The 20,160-nt window shown below is 42.5% G+C and overlaps 1 protein-coding gene across 5 annotated transcripts in view; it reads right to left on the bottom strand.

The window, feature by feature from the left end:
• The window catches only part of LAMA1 (laminin subunit alpha 1), a 125,661-nt gene that overhangs the window by 92,929 nt on the left and 12,572 nt on the right, over nucleotides 1–20,160 (bottom strand). For all 5 annotated transcript variants that reach the window (XM_074352457.1, XM_074352456.1, XM_074352452.1 and 2 more), the window contains exons 2-3: nucleotides 12,668–12,838; nucleotides 12,355–12,467 (exon numbers count right to left, since the gene is read on the bottom strand). In XM_074352457.1, the coding sequence (XP_074208558.1) occupies nucleotides 12,355–12,467; nucleotides 12,668–12,838 (284 nt within the window). The remainder of the gene's footprint in view (nucleotides 1–12,354; nucleotides 12,468–12,667; nucleotides 12,839–20,160) is intronic.

Here is a 20,160-nt window from a genome sequence, read left to right as displayed (position 1 = left end):
CTCAGAGAAGCGGCCCCCGGGGACACAGGGGGCTGAGAGCACAGGACTCCTCCTAACACTTTATCACTTGAGGGTCATCCAATAAACACTGCTTGAGCATCTTTGTAACAGGACCCTGGCAGGTGCCACAGATACAGGTGGAGGACATGGTGGGTGTGGCTTGGATGCTCTAATGGGAAGACTGAGGTGGCCAAGTCCCCTGGGAGAAGGACAGAAGGCTTTCAAGGTGTCTGGGGGAGGCCAGTCTGGTCTGGAGAAGGGTTGGGGGTCACGGAAGACTTCCCTGAAGGGTCTCTGAAAAGAGGGGGAGACTGAGCAGGAGACTTCCAGGTAAGGAGAGGAAAGATGCAGAGAGACAGAGGCAGGACCCTGTGGGGCCAGAGCACGGAGCGTGTAGACGCGGCAGGAGGCCTGGCTGGTTGGCTTGAGTGTAGAGATGGGAAGGGACTGGACAGGCATGGGTATTTGCAGCATGCGGAAACTTTCAGACCATCAGAGGACCCTACACCAGGGAGTTGCCAGGTCACCAGGGATGAAAAGATCATGGAATTGGATGCTGGTGTCGGGAAATTGTGAGAGAGGGTAGTGCTGAGATAGTTAAGATCAAGACTGAATAGGGAAAAACCCAATAGGTCTTAAAGAGTTTTCCAAAAGATCCAATGTGAGTGAGAAAGAAACACAGGCCAGACCTCCTCTCCACCTCAGGAAGATGGGACAAGCCTCTCCCACATGGCCCCGAAACCCACACTACCCTCTTCTCTCCTCAGTCGCAGAGAATTTCTCGCTGGAACATTTGGAAGCTCAGCTTCCTCTCACTCCCTCTCCCAGTCCTCGCGGTGCCCTCTTGTGCCCCAGCCGAGCCAGCAACAGATAGGGGTTTACATCTCCCATCCCTCTGCTTATCCCTCATCGTGAGAAAACAGTGCCCTCGCACCCCAGGAAAGTACAAGGGGCCCCTAATCATTAAGCCTCGCAAACCCAACTGGCGGCAGCATCTAGAAAAGCCGTGCAAATCTGCACTTGACTGACTCCCTTAAACGTTAACTTGTGAGTTACCCATTTACAGCACCTGGATGCAATAATAACGTGTTTCTTTGGTCACTAAATCTAGCCGAATCATTTATAGTTTCAGCACCAGAGAGATTAGAAAGCATTGTTTTGCTTTTGCAAGATTTCATTCTGAACGTGGGACCGTGACCTACAGCCTATGTGAAGATTCTCATCTTTCTTTCGGTACTGCTACCTTCACTGAATCTGTCATTTGTCAGGCATCGAACTGACAAATCATTCCATTCAAAGCTTTTTAAAGAAAAGAATATCTAAATAAGGGTCTTACGCAGGAAGGCTTTTGTTTATTTAAAAAGATGTGGTGGGCATGAAAATTGGCGCCACCACTATGGAAAACAATATGGCGGTTCCTCTAAACAAAATGAGACATAGAATTACCATAGAATCCAGCAATTCTACTTCGGGGTGGATACCCACAAGAATTGAAAGCAGGGACTCCAACAGATATTTGTACTCCAATGTCTACTGCAGCACTATTTACAATAGCCAAAAGATGGAAACAAACTGAATACCTATCTATCATAGATAAATGGCTAAACAGACTCTGAGTTGCAATGGAATATTATTCATCTTCAAAAGGGAATGAAATTCCCACACATCCTACGACACGGATAAAACTGGAGGACAGGGGTGAGGATATAGCTCAGGGATAGAGTGCGTGCTTAGCGTGCATGAGGTCCTGGTTTCAATCCCCAGTCCTCCATTAAAAAATAATAAAATAAATAAAGAAAATATTTTTTAAAAACTGGAGGACATTATGTTAAAGGAAATAAGCCAGATACAAAAGGGCAAATACTATACGATTGCGCTTGTACAAGTTACCTAGAATACACAAATTCACAGAGACCAAAATGAGAACTGTGGTTACTGGGGCTGGGGAGGGAGGGAGAATGGGAGTTATGTTTAATGGGCACAGGGTTTCAGTCTGGGAGGATGAGAAAGTTCTAGAGATGAATGCACAACAATGAGAATGTAAGTAATGCTACTGACCTGTACACCTAAAAGTGGTTAAAATGGTCAAGTTTTTGTTATATGTATTTTACCACAAGGGGAAAAAACGATGTGAAAATAGTGGGAGAGAAGTGAGTGGTACAGAGAGTCAACATTCTGTGGACGACAGAGACTTTGAAATTGAACGTGGGCAGAGACCAACTCTGCAGAAGCCAGCTCAGCCATCTGGAGGGCAAGCCAGTGGCTCAGAGGGGACGTGTGGAATCCTGTCTTCCCCATGACCCTATTTCCACCACATTCTTAGCTCTGGTGAGGCGTGATGGTACTTCACAAAACACAAAGTTGGAGCCCCAAACTGTTAGGGTTTGGAGATGAAAGGAGGCCCCTGCGTCATGTGACCAAAGACCCACAGGTCAGAGGGCGGGCTCCCCTGCTTGGGGAGGTTTCCTGCATCCCGGCTGACCTCGGGGCAGCCCCACTGCTCGCCTGGAGCCTGGTACGAGGCTGTAGGTGATCCTACAGGTGGCCATCCCCGTGGACAGCTAAGAAATGGTTATTTTGTGGGCTTTCTTGTGTTTCTCACACATGGAGAATAAAGGTACGTATCCTCTGATGATAGACATAAAATAGTAGAAAAGACATAAAATGTTTAATTATAAGACTGACAGTTCTCACAGTTCCCTCTTAAGGGGGAGAAGAGGTCTTGGAAACTATTAAAACTACATTATATCAGTCATTTTATGACTTTACGTTTAAAAAGATTATTAAGAATAACCCAAATTTGATTTATAAACTCTTATAGAGGGCGGATATGGGAACTTAATTTTTCTGTAAATCTAAAACTTCACTATGAAATAAACTATTTAAAAAAGCATACACACACACTAAGACACAAATCAACTTATTTACAAAACAGAACCAGACTCACAGACATAGAAAACAAACATGGTTACCACGGGGGAAAGGGGTGGGAAGGGATAAATTGGGAGTTTGAGATTTTCAGATACTAACTACTATATGTAAAATAGATAAACAATAATTTTCTACTGTGTAGCACAGGGAACTCTATTCAATATCTTGTAGTAACCTAAAATGAAAGGAATATGAAAGGAATGTGTGTATGTATATGGGTGGCTGAATCACTATGCTATACATCAGAAACTGACACATTGTAAACTGACTATATTTCAATAAGGAAAAATAAATTTAAAAAAAAGCACACACACAAGAAAAGAACTCTTCATACACATTATTGTAGTTATCAGTTACTCTAAGAAAGCTGAAAATTTAAGAAAAGAGTGCTTAAACCACTCCAGCTGGCCGCAGAGAAGGCTTCACCAAACGCCCAGGTACGCTGGCTTGGAGAGCAGTGGCCCCCGCTCATTACCCGCAGGTTTTAATTTGTAGTGATCACAATCAACAATACTGGGTTATGAACTTCAGCGTTGCTAAGAGACTAGGTTGTTACTTGTTTCCAGTGCGGAAGAAGGAACGACAATTACGTGATGTGACAGAAGTGCGCTAAGTAATGCCACTGCAGTAACCATCCTGCAACATGCAAATGGACCAAACCAGTGCTTTGCACACCTCAGACCCACACAACGCTATTTCCAATTATATCTCAATAAATTAAATTAAATTAAATAGGTACCGAAAAAAGAAACTAGAATAACCCAAACAAACTAACAAGAGGATGGACACACAAAGTTTTGTATATTCACCAAGTGAAATATTGCTCAGAAACAAAAGGAACAAACCACAACAAACCGGAAATAAAAGGCACAAAATGGACACGAAAAGAACAAGCTGTGTGATCACATCTGTACGACATGCTATAGCAGGCAAAGCTAATCCAAGTGAAAAACTTCAGGATTGTGGCTCCTCTGGCCAGTGGGAGCGGCGGAGGGGAGCCTGTGGAGAACTGACCGGGACAGGCGCGGGGGAACATCCCAGGTGATGGACATGTCCCTCCCCACCTTGATAAGGATGCGGCTTACACACGTGTCTGTATTTATCAAAGCTCATCCGACTCTACCCGTAAAGTGTGCGCACTTCGCTGTGTGTAAGTCGCATCTCAATAAAAAGGAAAGTGAAAGAAGCTTTCATGATCTGACTGGATGTGCTATTTTAGCTCCACCAACAGGCCTTCCCTGTGCCACTCTCCCCCGGGCATCCTTCCTCACCCCCAGCTCCTTTCCTCCAGCTGGTCCTGCATCTGGGTTGTTTCTCTGGCGCCCTAAGCTGTCCTTCTTCTGTGTGCTTCCTGCTTGCTCAACCTCCACCCCCCGACGCTGCCCAGCAGAAGCCATCTACTTTACTCACCTGTTTCCCCCACTGGGCCAGAAGCCGCTGAAGCCGGACGCAGCCTTACCTAACAATTAAAGGTACAGTGAAAATGCCGATATATATACATCCATCCATCTGTTGTATCGCTTCCCTGGATGGAGCCACTGTCCTGTTCTTTGAGGAATCCTGAGATCCCAGCCCTCCATAACAGTAGACGTCATGAATTATTAAATATACACAGTGTTCTAAGATACGATGGAATGGATCAAAAGAGAATTCCTGGCTCTTAGGATCAAAGGGATTAAAAAACTTTTTTTCTTATGTTAAAAACTTTCTGCTTCTATAGCAGAATAAAGGAAGTTCTGTATAGAGAAAAAGTCAGTTGAAGACATTAAAACCACAGGAGATATTTGGAGGTACAGCAGAGAGTTTCATGAGTTACTCTGTATTTTTATTAGTTACAGATTTCTTTTTAAAGATTAATATATTAGATGTTACAATTTGAATATACTGCTAAGTAAAAAGAAAAAAAACCTAACATTAGCATGGATTCCAAAACGTATTTTTCAAAGAAATATTTCTTCAGAAATATTAAAACTTAGCTTTTTTTAGCTTTACTATAACAGGAAGAAATAATAATTCCAGAACAGACCTCCCTTTCTTTCCATAAATATACAAAAAGCTTTCTTTTCAAGCCAAAACAGTTGGAGAGATGAGAAGTATATTTTGACAGAGTCCTGCCAAACTCCCCTCACTCATTTCCCATGATCGTCCCAAGGCCAGTCTAAGACGCCTGCAGAGCAGGAGACACCGAAACTGCGCGGCCGACACTCCGCCGTCCAAAACAGAAAAAGGAAAATGGGGGAAGGTTTGGTAAACTAAGTTGCACTAACTGGAAAAATGGTTATGCTTGACTGTTTGGCAAACCACCACAGATGATCCACAAAGGGTAAAGCTTAAAAATAAATCCTGTCGGGAAACGCAGCTCCACAGACGGCCTCAATTATTTCCATTTTCTTCAGCTCCCTGGCCTTTAACGTTGAACAAGTAAGGTGCACTACTGTTTCCCCTCTTGGGCCCATAGCTCTTTGTGTCACCTAAAGACAAAGGTATAGCCCCGAAAAGATAAGCTATCTATGGGCGGGGGGTGCAGAGAGACAGCTCTTTTCAGAATTGTGAGGCAGTGGGAGCTCAGAACAGGTCTCCAAGTCTTCACCCCTCTCCCCCCAGACAGGCTGGGGTTGCCTCATGTTTCCTTCACCTGAGTCTCTGCCAACTTCAGAGACTGGGAGGTGCACGGAGCACAGAGGAAGATGCTGTGTGACACTGGGGGCCAGAACACTGGGATGCAACTTCTGCCTTTTTCTGGAACACTTGTGCTGGTGCCCTGAACTGCCCTATAGGCCGTCTGCCTTAAGGCTGCTGTGTGAGGAAGCCACGAGCCCACATGCAGAGTCCACACAGAGAAGTCCCAAGACCACACGAAGAGAGAGCCTTGGCCAGCCCCCAGTTGCCCAGCACCCACTTCCCAGGTGTCCAGACCTCCTCCTCCAGATACCCTAACCCCCTCCCCCAGATGCCCAGACCCCCCTCCCCCAGATGCCCAGACCCCCCCTCCCCTGCTGCTCCACTGCATGGAATGATTGAATAAACAGAATGTTATTTTGTTTTTAAAAAACACGAATTCTGGGAATAGAAGCTACCACCAGAATATCCAGAAAGATGCAGCCTGAGACACACCCACTCACACTCAAGTCCCCTTCCTGAAATCTTGCCCCACAGAAACAAACCCAGAGGGATGTATGAAATGAATGCTGTCTTCAGCCCTAAAGTTTTGCAGTGATTTCTTACACAGCAACAGATAACTGGGAGAGAAGCTGTGTAGGAGAAAACCAGATGAGATAATAAAAATGTGAAAACAAGAGACAGATCTCTGAGAATAGCAGCTTCCTGGAGAACAGGACAAAAAAGATAAAAACGTCTGGAGGACAAGGATTTCCTCGTGTGGCTTACTTCCAAATCATAATGAAGAGCTTAAGATTTCTTCCAATCCGTTTGCCTTACCAAAGAAGTTCAAGAAAACTTACTATCTGAAGTTGGTTGAGGCCAGTGTGAAGTAAAAGAAAATCGAAATAAAATCACTTTGAATAAACACAAGTACACAGTAATGGTAATTTCTACCAGGGTTTCCAGGAAGAATTTCTGCTGGACCTCTTTTAACAAACAGCCAAGTCTCACTTGTAATGAGATGCTCCAATTTACATGCAACTCTTGTTCTCAAACTCTTCCAAGATTTTCTGCCTTCAGCATGCAAAATTTGTCTGTTCTTTTCTTGTTTACCCTGTCAAGGTGCTTAGCAAACACTTTACATTTGGATGATACAACAATAATCCTCAATCCAGCTCAGGCCAATTTTTCAGAAATTTTTTTGGGGAAAAAAATAACAGCAAATTAATGTCCAAATTAACGAGGTTTTATAAAGCCCAGCAAACAAGCAGCTCTTGTCTAAAAGTTTGCATAAAACAAAGGCCCTTCTGTGATTCTGTTCCCACAACAAAGTGCTACTTCCTAATTAAACCTACACAGAGTATAGAAAGCAGACGGCTTCAAAAAGCAGCCTTTACTGTCAGCGCCATAGGAAACGTTGCCCTTTTTATGAAACATGTTTTGTCTTCTAAAGGAGCATTATACATTTTCACCCACAAATCTAACCCCTCCCAGTGAAAATTTTGCCCAGGTTTAAACATTTTTTAAAGGAGACTACAAAGCACTGATTCATTTTCCTGCTTCTTGGCCAAAAAACACACGTCAGGGAGCCCCCCAATCTACCTGGAAAGCAGCATTGCTACTCCGCCCCGTCCCCAGGGGAGAGGCCCCCTTGAGAGGCAAAGAGAACAGGGATTTGGGAAGAACCCAAACATTCCCAGGTCAGGAGGAAATTGTAAGAGCTCCTACCAGTCTCCCTGCAGAGTCGGAACAGAAAGGGAGGCAGTGATGGGAGACCAGGGACAAATGGGGTGAGACAGTGTGGACAGCATGGAAGGGACCAGAAGCCCTGCATCCAGCCCCAGAGGCAGCACGTACAGCCGCGTGGCTCTGGACGAGCCTTTGAACTGCTCTGGGCTGCAACTTCCTCTCCTCCAAAGGAGGCCGTCTCTGCTCCAGAACTGCTGTGGATGAGGCCATATGGATGAGGAAGAAATGCTGTTGAAGCTACAGCCTACACCTGCTAGGTGCCTACACACCTACACAGGCACAGTGTGTGCACGTACAGTATCTGGGCTGTGTGTTCACGTATGTGCCACAGAGGTTACATGCTGCGTATATTATACACACTGAACTACTAAATTCGGTGTAATTCTAAACTCTATAATGCTCAGTTCTATGCAGTATATACATAGCAACGTAGTATATAATCTACATAACCTATACATCACACATAGATCCCTATACATACACACTGTTTCTATGAACATATGTGCAGATTCCTATATGCAACAGGCAGTCAACATTTCTCTTTAAAGAGAGACTCAACACTAACCAGAAACTTGCAATATGAACCTGCAAAATGATGTGTGCACCCTGCACTCCTTCAGTGGCACACAGTCCTTTTTCATTGAAAGCACCAGTTACCACCCATAACAGAGAAACCACCACAATGTTGGGCACGGGGACCGCTATGCACATGATGGGTAAGCCGTGTAGCAGGATATTAATGCAACTGTAAAAATTATGAATGACGATTTTAGTTCTATTGGGAGATGCTCATGCTAAGAGTTCAGTAAAGTGCTGGGACACAAACACACTTGTTACAAACCTCAGCTGGAAGGGTGCTGCCGTGCGCGGAGGCAGACAGAGCCCAGGCTCCCGAAGCTCGGTGAGTCCTACCCTGGAAGTACTTCAACTAGGGCTCAGCTGTGTCATTTGTCAAAAAGAGACGATACAGAACCAAACGCACAGTGTGATTCTGCGGGTTCCCCGAGCTAGTCTAGAGCAAGAGCTTCATACGACGCCTCACCCACGGGAAGCGTGCAGTAAAATGACAGCACTGTGGCTGCATTATTAACTGAAATACACAGAAATGCACGCGAAGGTTTGAAAGTAAGTATGTTGATGTTGTTGGTGGTCGTCTCAGAGTGAAGGGCTTTGAAGTTCGTCTCCTCACACTTATCTACACCTGCCGATTTTTCTACAACGAGCCCATATTACTTGCCTAGTTAGAAAAACCAGTATTACTGACTTCGGAATTTATTTTCTAGAAACCTGCATAATCGCAATTCTTCGCTAACTCCAAGTAGATTCTATCAAGGTCTTGTTTAATGTTTCCCTTGCTGACATCTGCAGGTCGGCGGGACCTCGATGTCATGTGTGGACTACCCCAATATGAGAGATGGAAAGGAAACTCACATTTACTCAGGAGGAGTTTGTCGGCGGCTCAACGAGGAACCTTCCTTCATTCTTAATGCTGTCACGTTCTGCTTCCTTAGTTGTCAGAACTAGCCAACCACACTTGCCACATCTCTGCCACGCCCCACGACCAAAAGCAACAATAAATCAACCCATACAGAAATAAACAGAACTGCTCCCACATTTCCTCTACTGCTGTGCTTCTTAAAGTCACACTGCCAGTGTCATCTACAAGCCTCTCAGCTGAGACCCCAGGACACCTAGTCTGTCGATGTGTCAGAAGGCAGTCCGTGGTTTCACTGTGAGGATTCTGAATTTGGCATTTTCATCCCATAGTTAATCCAGAAACTTAATTTAAGCATCTTCAGGGTCTGGTTCATCACCATATAACAAAATTCTGACCCAGGATCTCAAGGCTGTGTATCTGCGTTGATGTCACCACCCTGGCATGAATGACCACCTACTGAGAAGAGTTATTTGTGCAAGTTACAAAGTAACTGCAAATCCATCTGGCTACACTCTGCTTCTTGGGGTTCAAAAGCATTAGCGGGAGGCTAGGAGGCTGGAGGAAGGAGGCAGGGAGGCTGGAGAAGGGAGGTGGAGGAGGGAGGCAGGGAGGCTGGAGGAGGGAGGCAGGGAGGCTGGAGGAGGGGGGTGGGATTGCTCCCCTCTATCTACCTGCTGTACCAGTCAGTGCCCTTCTCCCAGCAGCAGCTGACCCAGTCTCTGGCTTTCCAGAACTCCTGAAATGAGCCTCCTCACCCCCGCTCAGAGGTGGGGCACCCTCTTCCAAGCCTCTAGCTGTGAGTAACCCCAGTGGCCTCTCTTGGTTCCTCCTCAGTGGTTACCACTCTGAGTTAGGCTAAGTACTTTCTTCTCCAGTTCTCTAACTCTGCTTAACCAGTTCCCTGTACTACATATGTCCCTTTAAGTGACTGGTGTGGTTTCTGTTTTCCTGATTGGACCCTGGCTGATACAAAACAGAGTGTATTTCACAGTATATGGACGTTTTTTAAATTGTGGTAAAATATACAGAACATAAAATGATCATTTCAGCCATTCTAAGTGCACGATTTGGTGGCATTAAGTAGATTCACAGTGTTGTGCAACCATCACCACCACCCGTCTGCCGAACCTTTTCATCCTCCTCGCCTGAAATCTGCGCTCACTGGACACTGACTCACGCCCTGCTCTGCCCAGCCCCGGCCCCCAGCGCCCTGTTTTCTGTCTCTATAGACACGACTACCCCAGGTACTTCACGTGAGTGGAATTACACAGTACTTGTGCTTTGTGTCCAGCTCATTTCACTCAGTATGTTTTCAAGGTCCATCCATGTCACAGCAGATGTCACAGCTCACTTCCTTTTTAAGGCTGAATAATCCATTCTGTGTACAGACCACATTTTGTCTATTCACTGCTGATGAACAACTGGGCTGCTTCCACCCTTCAGCTATTGTGAACAAGGCTGCTATAAACATGGGTGTGCAAACACCTTTTGGAATCCCTGCTTTCAGCTCCTTTGGGTATATACCTAGAAGTGGAATTGCTGGAGCATATGGAAATTCTATGTTTAACTTTTTGAGGAACCATCACACTGTTTTCCATAGTACTGCGCCATTTTACCCTCCCAACCAGCAATGCACACGGGTTCCAATTTCTCCACACCCTCCACACCCTGATTTCCTATTTTTTGGTAATAGCCATGTTAATGGGTTGCAGTGGTATCTCACAGTGGATTTTCATTTCTCTAAGGATGAAAGATGTGTCTTTCGCTTAGTCTTAAAGCTGAGTGTTGCAAATGGAAATCCTTGAGCTCTTCAAATGAGAAAAGCTACCATAAGAAGACATTTTAATATATTTAATAAAATGTATATAGCTCAATGTAATTAACAACTAGAAGACTGTTGACAATCATAAAATTCAAGATCTATCAAATGTGAATGCTCACTCTCTCAGAATGATTTCTTTCAAATTTTAAGTTATCACAAGAGATCCCTGGCTCGTGTCAGTGATACAACAGTAAAGAACAAACTCTTAAGTTACTTGGTGGTGAGCAACAGTTTATGACTGGACATTATCCACTCTACCCATGTATATGTTAGTTCTACATTTGCTTTATTTTTTAATGTTATTTTATTATTTTTTTTTTTTAGTGGAGGTACTGGGGATTGAACCCAGGACCTTGTGCCTACTAAGCATGCACTCTACCACTGACTTATAACCTCCCCCTCAACATTTGCTTTATTTTTCTTAAAACAAAAACACCACATTCATTTAATTCCCAAAGATTTTTTTTGCATAAGACATTGCTAAATATTTAACAGTATAAATTCTAAAATATTATGAATCAATGCAAGAAATGAATAGTCGGCATTCTTTTAAAGAAGTAAAGAAAGAAATCTAATCACTCCTCTTGTAACCTGTTACTAAAGCAAACACTCTGTAGTTAAATCTTCTTGCAAACAATCCAACATTTGTGGACTTTCTGATAACACCACTTTTATCTTTTCTTTAGTTTATCTCTCAGGTAACCAAACATTATACCCAGAGGCTAAAAATGCCATAATTTCAACCGTTGTCATCAGCTAGAGAATCAGGAATGGGATCAATGTCTTGAGCATTAAACAACCCAGAATAAAGCTGACTGTTTGGTCACAAAACCTCAGGAGCTGCCTTATTTATTAAGTCACACGGATGCATTTACACTATGAAGTTGTGATGGTTCCTGACAACATTAGGGGCTGTCTGATTTTACTTTAGAAATCTGGATTTCAGGCTGTGCACTTTCACAGGAGTCAGTGGGCAATTAGTTGACTGTCATCTTTTAATCAGGCTGTGAACCAAAAAGAGGAGGGGGATGTGAAAATAAAGCAGAGATTCCCACTGCAGTTACTCACTCGGTCCCTCCACTCTGCTGATGCCTGGGGGCCAGACAAGCCTCCATAAACATCAACAGGGAAATGAAAGGGAGGAGGAAGCAGTCAGCCGCGGTCCCTGCTCTCATAGGGTAGATCATCTAGAAATCAACCAGCAGCTGCTGAGTGGCTGGCCCGACAGGGAAATGCACAAGCTCTGATGACAGAAAGAAGTCATCAGAAGGTGTAACCACACTGCAGATCCAAGTGTCAGTGAGACCCCGGAAACGGATGAGATGTGGGAGGAAAGGGAGACAGCCTGTGGTCAATATCTATGCAGGATTCAAGTACAGCCTCACTCCACATGGGACAACCAGCTCTGGGTGCAAGAGAAGTAGCTGGGATCACCAACGGTGTGCTCTGGCCAAAAATGTTTAACTGGAATTTAATCAAGTCTTTAGAGCTGAATTTGGTTCATAGGAAAGAGAGGGCATAAAGGAACGTGTAAACAGAACCATAATGAAACCATCCGACCATCCATCTGACGGGTGATCCAACACAGCTTCTAGGAACATCAGACCACACGGAAACAATGCCACTCATCTTCCCAGCGACACCTGGGCATGATGAACGTGACGAGAAGTGATACCCTGGACAGCTTCTACCGGTGGAAAAGCAGTGAGACCAGAATGTACACGTGTTAAGAAACAAGCAGACTTTCCCAAAGCTCATCAGACTACAACTCAGCAACCCACAGACCTTCCTCAACGGTCCCAGCCTGACCCACCTGTCTCAAGTCCAGCGTGATGGTGACCCAGTGGTATTCTCTCCCATTCTGAATACTGGGACTTTGCCACCAGTTATTGGTGCCATCGATGGCGTTCGATATTGGATGACGTTCTGTTGAAAGAAAACAAAAACATGCACTCCTTTCAGCTTCCAGCTTGAGTTTTTTAACTTTGAAACTGTAACTGTAGTGGGAATGAACTGCGGTGGAGAACACACGTGTTCCTGGCTTCCTAACCAAAGTCTCCAGGAATTATTTCCAAAGTTGTACATTCCCACGGGTGCTGCAGAATTGGGGGTGGGGTGCCACTTGCCTTTGGGGTTGGCGCTGTGGCTGTCGCAGACTCGGCACTGGGCATTGCGCATAGCCCGCCCGGGCACGTGCTCCACCAGCTTGCAGAATGTCTCCGGCCCCTTCTCCCCGCAGGTCGCATTGGTGCTGATGTGAGCATTGCTGGCAAGGTTGAGAATGGCAGGAAACAGGCCTGAAAGTCAAAAGTCACCAGATCAGCTCAGCCACTTGAAATCAAAAGGTCAGATTACTTCAGCTCACTTCACAGGTGGACCAGAAAGAGATGACAAACTTACGGTTACCAAAGGGAAAGGTGGGGAGGGATAAATTAGGAGTTTGGGATTATCAGATACACACTATTACATACAAAAGGGAAACAAGAAGTTTCTTTTGTATGGCACAGGGGACTATATTCAATATCTTGTAATAACCTATAATAGAAAAGAATCTAAAAAAGAATATATATTATACATATATACACACATATATGTATGTAACTGAATCAGTTTGCTGTACAGCTGAAACACTGTAAATCAACTATACTTCAATTTGAAAAAAGAAAAAGAAAGAGATGCTAAGTCTATCTGTGGAGTGAAGGAAGCCCTACAGAAAAGCAATATATAAGGCAGTTTCATTTACATGAAATTCTAGGAGAAGCAAAACTCACCTATGGGAGAAACTCTGAACAGTGGTTGCAGAAGGTGGGGGCTGACTGTGAAAAGATCTGAGGGAACTTGTTGGGGTTGGACTACATTCTATATCCTGATAAAGGTTTGGATTGCACAGGTGTGAAAAATCACAAAATGCATAAGGTTGGGGTAGATTTGTGTATTCCACTGTATGTTGATTATACCTCAAAAATTAAAAAAAGAGAGTTTATAAAAATACTGATGTAAATGCTGAACAGTTTAGGAGTGAGGTGTACTTAGGTCTTAAACTCATTTTGAAATACATGAGAAACAAGCTGTATTGATGGGCAGAGACGGGACAGGTGAGGAAGACAGAAGAGGATTTGCTCACTGCAGGATCTAGGTGAGAGCACAGATGTTCACTGTACAGTTCTTTTTCACATTTCTGATTGAAAATTTCACGTTGGGAAAAGATTTTTAAGACAAGTTTCAAATGATCCAAAGCACATATTCGCCAGCAAAACACAAGCACATTTCACTTAGGACCCCGTCCTGCGCCCAGGTGCCTCCGTTCGCACTTACTGCATCTTTTCTAGGACTTTCCTCTCTTCACTTCCTTTACTGCCTGTTTTCTTTGCTGAGCAAAACTTTACAACACAAAGATCCAGTTTTCAAAAGTTTCTTCAACTCAGTATTAATCTCTGCTTTTCTATAGTCTCTTTGTCTCCAGTGATTTTTATCTTTAAGCAGCTGGTCCAAACTGTTCAGAAAACCACCTTTGGATGACTGTGAGAAAAACAGCCCCATTAGGTTCTTTACAGAGTTGACTTTATCTTGGTAAAAGAGGATAATAGCATTGAAGATTCTACAAAGTTCTGGAAAGGATGGTGTACATGATGTAAAAGGGGCATTCTGCATGAATCGACACTGTGAAATGAGAGAGTATTCAGAGGAGGGGGTCTCAGCCAAGCACGGCTCCTCCAATTCGCCAGAACTTGATTCAAAGATCACAGAAGATAAACTTTTCTTCGTAAAGAATATAGCATCAGTATTATTTCTGAAATATTTCTTTTCCAGTGAAAGGTGAAAAAGCACAATATAATTTTAGTCATCTAGAAGGAATTCATGACTTTAATTTTTATATTTTAGGTACTACTTAATATTTTCATTATGCATACTTTAATTATATTTTTCTATTAAAATATCTATCCAATTCTATTTTTCTATCTCTTCTATTAAATATATTTTAATACTTTATGTTATAAGGTAAAGTTGTTATTTTTGTAAGAGTTGCTGCACTTAAAAAAAACTCACCAAGCATCTGTTAAAAAAAATAACTTATTAGGTAGTCTTCCAAAGACTTTCCACATACACCAGCTACCTATTAGTGGTTCTATCCTGGGAGAATGACTCTATTCAAATCAATACACCCTCAGCCTCTGAGTAGAAACCAGTTATTGAGCATCGTATTCTTAGAGCATTACTCCTAATTTTAAAGCATGACACAGACATACATTATGTACTGGGTTTAACATATTACCCATTCTTCATTTTTAACCTAAAGTTGGTCATTTTTATGATATTCTTTTAAAGAGATTTCTGCTTTAATTTAAGAGGTTTTATGAAGAAACCGATGCATCTTTAAGTTTGCCACCCCCCAAATTACTCTTTTTATCAACCAGAAGTTAGACACTTACACTTTATGTCATGATCTAGTTCCTAAAGTGATGTGCAGTTCTCGAGGCGGAGGACCTGATATTCATTCTGTTTGGTACTGGGGTAAATATTAAATTCCTCCCTCCTTTATGACCATAATATTCTAGCAACCTGGTTCTAATGTATCTTATGAGCTAATAATTTAAAACCCGATGTGGTTTTAAACCGTGGTGTGATATCCAGATAGCTGAAATGGCGTTTTCCTGGCTCTGTACCATGTACATGCATTTAGATTTGCAGTACAATCAACTTGACCCCTTGCCTCCTCGCAGACTAGCCAAGCGAGGAGAAGAAAAGAGGTCACAGGAACTAATTTAACAATGCGTTTCTCTATCAACAAATACTTTACCAGTTAACTTAAAAATGTTCCCACCGTCTCTTTTTTCTCTCCCTCCAGTTGCTGGGCATCAAGAGAACTGCCCACTTCCTGCCCAGGGCTCCCCCTACCCCAACCTGCAAGGGACTTGAGTTATGGGGGAAGTGGGGGGTCGAGGGGGCGGGGGGGCAGGGGGGGATCTGCCTCTGCACTCAGGAGCCTCCGCTCTGAGTCACAGAGAAAAAAGTAGTTCAAACCTTGTGAACATCAACATAACGATAGTATCTCAATTGCAGAAATCAGCACAGGCAGTTCTTACACTAGATGGGTTTTAAAGAACTTCTGTACTTCCTGATTTTGCTGGTATTCTAAAGACATTATTATATATGCAAAAATATGTATATATAAATGTGTATATTTTGTGTATATATGTATATTCTTTTTCATATTCTTTTTCTTTATAGGCTATTACCAGGTATTGAATACAGTTCCCTGTGCTGTACAGTAGGACCCTGTTGTTTATCTATTTTATATGTAGTAGTTAGTATCCGCAAATCCCTAACTCCCAATTTATCTCTCCTTCTTTCCCCTCGGTAAACACAGGTTTGTTTTAAAAGACATTTTTAATAAAAAGAAAGATAAATTCCTTCATTAATGGTTGTATAGAAACACCTTTAACTCATTAATTTCAAAATATATCCTTACCTTTCACTAAAAATCCTTCTTCTCTTAGATAAGCTCATATTTGGGGGGACAAAAAGCTGTTCACGAAAAAGTATTCCTTACCTATTACATTTGCTCTCCCTTGATAGCTTTGGGATAGTTATAATTCCTCATTGGACATGAGAACACCTGCTGGAAGATGCAAGCAAGATGGAAATGCGTACTGAAGGCAGCAAGCTTCAAAACGATTTTTAAAAGCTCCTCAGGTTGCTGAATCATTTCAAAGACGGCTGAAATACTATAATGAGAGGAAACTAATGTGGGCTGCAAGTCTCAGGAGAAGGAGGAACTCAAAGGGTGAAAAAGGGGCATTGGGATCAAGAAGCTCCCAAGAGCAAAAATCAAAGTCAGGATGAAGACTGTAGCGGGAGGCACCCATCACTCCGCCGTGCACTTTACGTATTAGACGACTATACGTTTTTGCTGAGAGACATTATTCACTTTAGTTAGTGTTCCTGGGATCCGTACTTTTGCCCCCATTCAGGACACACAATGGAATCATTTTTCCATCCCTATCTTTCACCAGTAGCTAAAGACTTCACAATGCCAAACTCCATCGAGCATGAAATAAATTCCTTCTCACTTACCAGTAGTATGTGTTTTTTTTTTCCCCTTTCTTCACAGTCTGGGTCCACTTGGCCATCTTAAGTGCATTTCAGGACCATTTTAATAAACTCCTGGAAGATCCCTTATTAATATTAGCAGACAAATTGCCACGAAGCTAAGGACAGATGATGTTACTACCTATAGTTACTACTGTTTTCAGCTGAGAGGCTTCCAGGTGGTTGAAGAATTCATTTTTAAAGGTTTCTGGGTTTTTTTCCCAACAAAAAATATTTTCACTATGTTAAAAATAGGAGATCTAAAATGCTGACTAGCCCCCATTGTAACAACTTTTTAATTCATATTTCTCAAATGATTTGGGACCAAGGGCTCGTGGCCTTCATCCATTTTGTGTGTCAGAGAAGCGTGAGTTTTTTCTAACGGGGTTTTTTTTTTTCTTTTTTGGAAAAAAAGCATTTCTGAGTTCTATAAAATGTTCTATTTGCCTAATCCATAATCAGAGTCACTGTGATAGTCTGAAAAGAAAATGATTTGCAATTCTAAGTGAAAGAATCTGGGAAAATACATTCAGATCATTTTTTTTTTATCCCAGTGTGAAATAAAGGATTACGGATATTTCACGTGACTGAAAAGGGAAAGTGGCTTCTGGTGTCAGGGGGTGTTTTGTTTGGAAAAGTAGTCAAAGCAACTGATTCGATCCAGGGAGAAATCTGAAAAAAAGGGAATTAAGTTTCTAACTTGAGAAAATGTATTTACAATGTTGTGTTAGTTTACAGTATACAGCAACGTGTTCAGTTATACGTAATACATATATATTCTTTTTCACTATAGGTTTATTATAAGCTATTGAATATAGTTCCCTGTGTTATATAGTAGGACCTTGTTATTTATCTACTTTATATATAGTAGTTTGTATCTGCTACTTAATTTAGCCCTCCCTGCAACCTTTCCCCTTTGGTACCCATAAGTTTGTCTCCTACATCTGTGAGTCTGTTTCTGGTTTGTAAACAAGTTCATTTGTGTCATTTTTTTAGATTCCACATATAAGTGATATATGGTATTTATCTTTCTCTGTCTGACTTACGTCACTTAGTATGATCATCTCTAGGTCCATCTGTGTTGCTGCAAATGGCATTGTTTCATTTCTTTTTATGGCTGAGTAGTATTCCATTGTATATATACACTACAACTTATTTATCCAGTCATCTGTCGATGGACAGTTAGGTTGCTTCCATGTCTTGGCTTATGTAAACAGTGCTGCTATGAACATTGGAGTGCATGTATCTTTTTAAATTAGAGTTTTCTCTTGATACATGCCCAGGAGTGGGATTTCTGGATCATATGGTAAGTCTATTTTTAGTTTTTTGAGGAGAGATTCCAAGACCCTTTTCAGCACAGTAGAAAAATATGATCCAGCAATCCAGCATTATATATATAAAATATATAATGGAATATTACTCAGCCATAAAAAGGAATGAAATAATGCCATTTGCAGCAACATGGATGGACCTACAGATTATCAAGTGAAGTAAGCTGGACAGAGAAAGACAAATATCATATGATGCTGCTTATATGTGGAATCTAAAAAAAAAAAACAAAACACATTTTATTTACAAACCAGAAATAGACCCACAGACATAGAAAACAAACTGTGTTTGCCAGGGGGAAGGAGAGGGTAGGGAGGGCTAGTTTAGGAGTTTGGGATTAATAGATACACACTACTATATATAAAACAGATAAACAACAAGGACTTATTGTATAGCACAGGGAACTATATTCAATTTCCTATAGTGAGCTGAAATGGAAAAGAACTTAAAATATATGTACATATTTCATACATATATATACACATACATATATGTATGTCTATGTATAACTGAATCCCTTTGCTTTATACCTGAAACTATTGTAATCACCTACACTTCAATTTTTTAAAAAAATTTTTAAAAGTTGGGGAGGAGAGAAAGACCCCACACAAACCTGTGGGAGAAGCCAAACCCCAGCTCCTGGGGGCTTGGCATTTAACACCCTTGACTTTTTTTCTCACGTGGGAAGATGAAGAGAAGGTTATCTTAAAAAACCCAGAGACGGCAAAAGGCCTTGGAAGGATTTTGCCAGAGTTCCATTTCCATAGCAATGGGCTCCGGGTGTCCTTGACACAGACAGAGGATTTCACTGTAAGATAAACAAGCAACACTGTCTGTAGAAAACAGCACCTTATCAGGACAGCCTCCCCCTCCCACAAAGCCCCCTCATTGCTCACATCCGATGGCACTAAACAGCACGCTTAGCTGCAGGGACAACAGCTACAATTCATTCATCATGAAGAAGTTTTTCTCTTTTGTTGCCACAAAATTTAAATTAAAGGGCAACAATGAAGAAGTTCTACCTGATCGAAATCACTATTGCGCACAGGCAAGGCACAAAAGCACCCCAACACTCATAAATATTTTAAATCTCATATCACACCCGTTGCTCTGGAAACGCACTGCCCCTCCTTCCAAGCTCTTAGAGGAGTGAACACAGCTCAAAGGGAAATCAGAACGTACGCGCAGCCTTTAAGTTGAACACTGACAGCCCTGTTGAACGAGAAAACAGTTATATTGTATTTTGTTTGTATCATTTACCATGTTTGCAATGTTTGTATCATTGGTTTAAATCTCTAAACACATCAATTAATTCAACATTTTCTAACCAGCCGAACACTTCCAAAAACCATCAACTTTCCTACAATCCTTCAAGGTCTTAGTTTCTTCTTCCCCCTTCTCTTGCCACTTCTGGGCTCTATTATACAGATGTCAACTGCTTATCCTTGAAAGCTCCGGCGTCCTGCTTAGGACCGTGCCCAGGGCCGCTTCATGAGTGTGTGACCCGTGCTGTCACCCTTGGTTTAAAGCTCTGTTGAAACCGTCCTGAAATTTTTCATAATTTAAACAAGGGGCCCCGCATTTTCATTCTACACTAGCTCTTAAACTTCTGTAACTGGTTCTGGATGTGCCCAGTGAAAACTTCAGTTGAGAGCTGTCCTCAGAAGCCCACGTACCTCTGATCAAATCATTCAGTGTTCGAGACATGCAATGCGTCACCACCTCTAACTAGAACAATGACCGTGAGGGGGCTGGATCCACCCGACTGCAGCTCCTTTTATTCCAGATCATAGCTAGAGGGACAGCTGACAAACAAGGCAAGCAGCTGCCATCCCCTCCACCCCACAGGCCAACACTAGACAAATGTATCTGACAACTAGAGCAAGTGCTCCGATCACAAGTCCACAGGGTTGAGCTATCTTGGTACCACTGTCAATGGGATGGATAACACTGTATTTTCTGAGTCCCTGGTGCCATTGTCTTTTTCCTAAGACTGGGCGGCTTCTTTATACAGATGCGTACATTGGATGTGATAGTTTTTCTACTTTTTTCAAAAGCTGTTAGTAAATCAAGGATGTATATAAGAATTTCGGTCACTGTCCCCAGTTCCTTGCCTCACACTGGCCTTCACGGAACTCCAGCTGGCATCCTCCTCCTCTGAGTCACTGAACATGCCCTTCTCAAGGTCTCACAACCTCCA

This window comes from Camelus bactrianus, chromosome 24 (assembly GCF_048773025.1).
Source record: "Camelus bactrianus isolate YW-2024 breed Bactrian camel chromosome 24, ASM4877302v1, whole genome shotgun sequence".
NCBI lineage: Eukaryota > Metazoa > Chordata > Mammalia > Artiodactyla > Camelidae > Camelus > Camelus bactrianus.
This window is presented reverse-complemented; position numbering and strand designations above follow the sequence as displayed.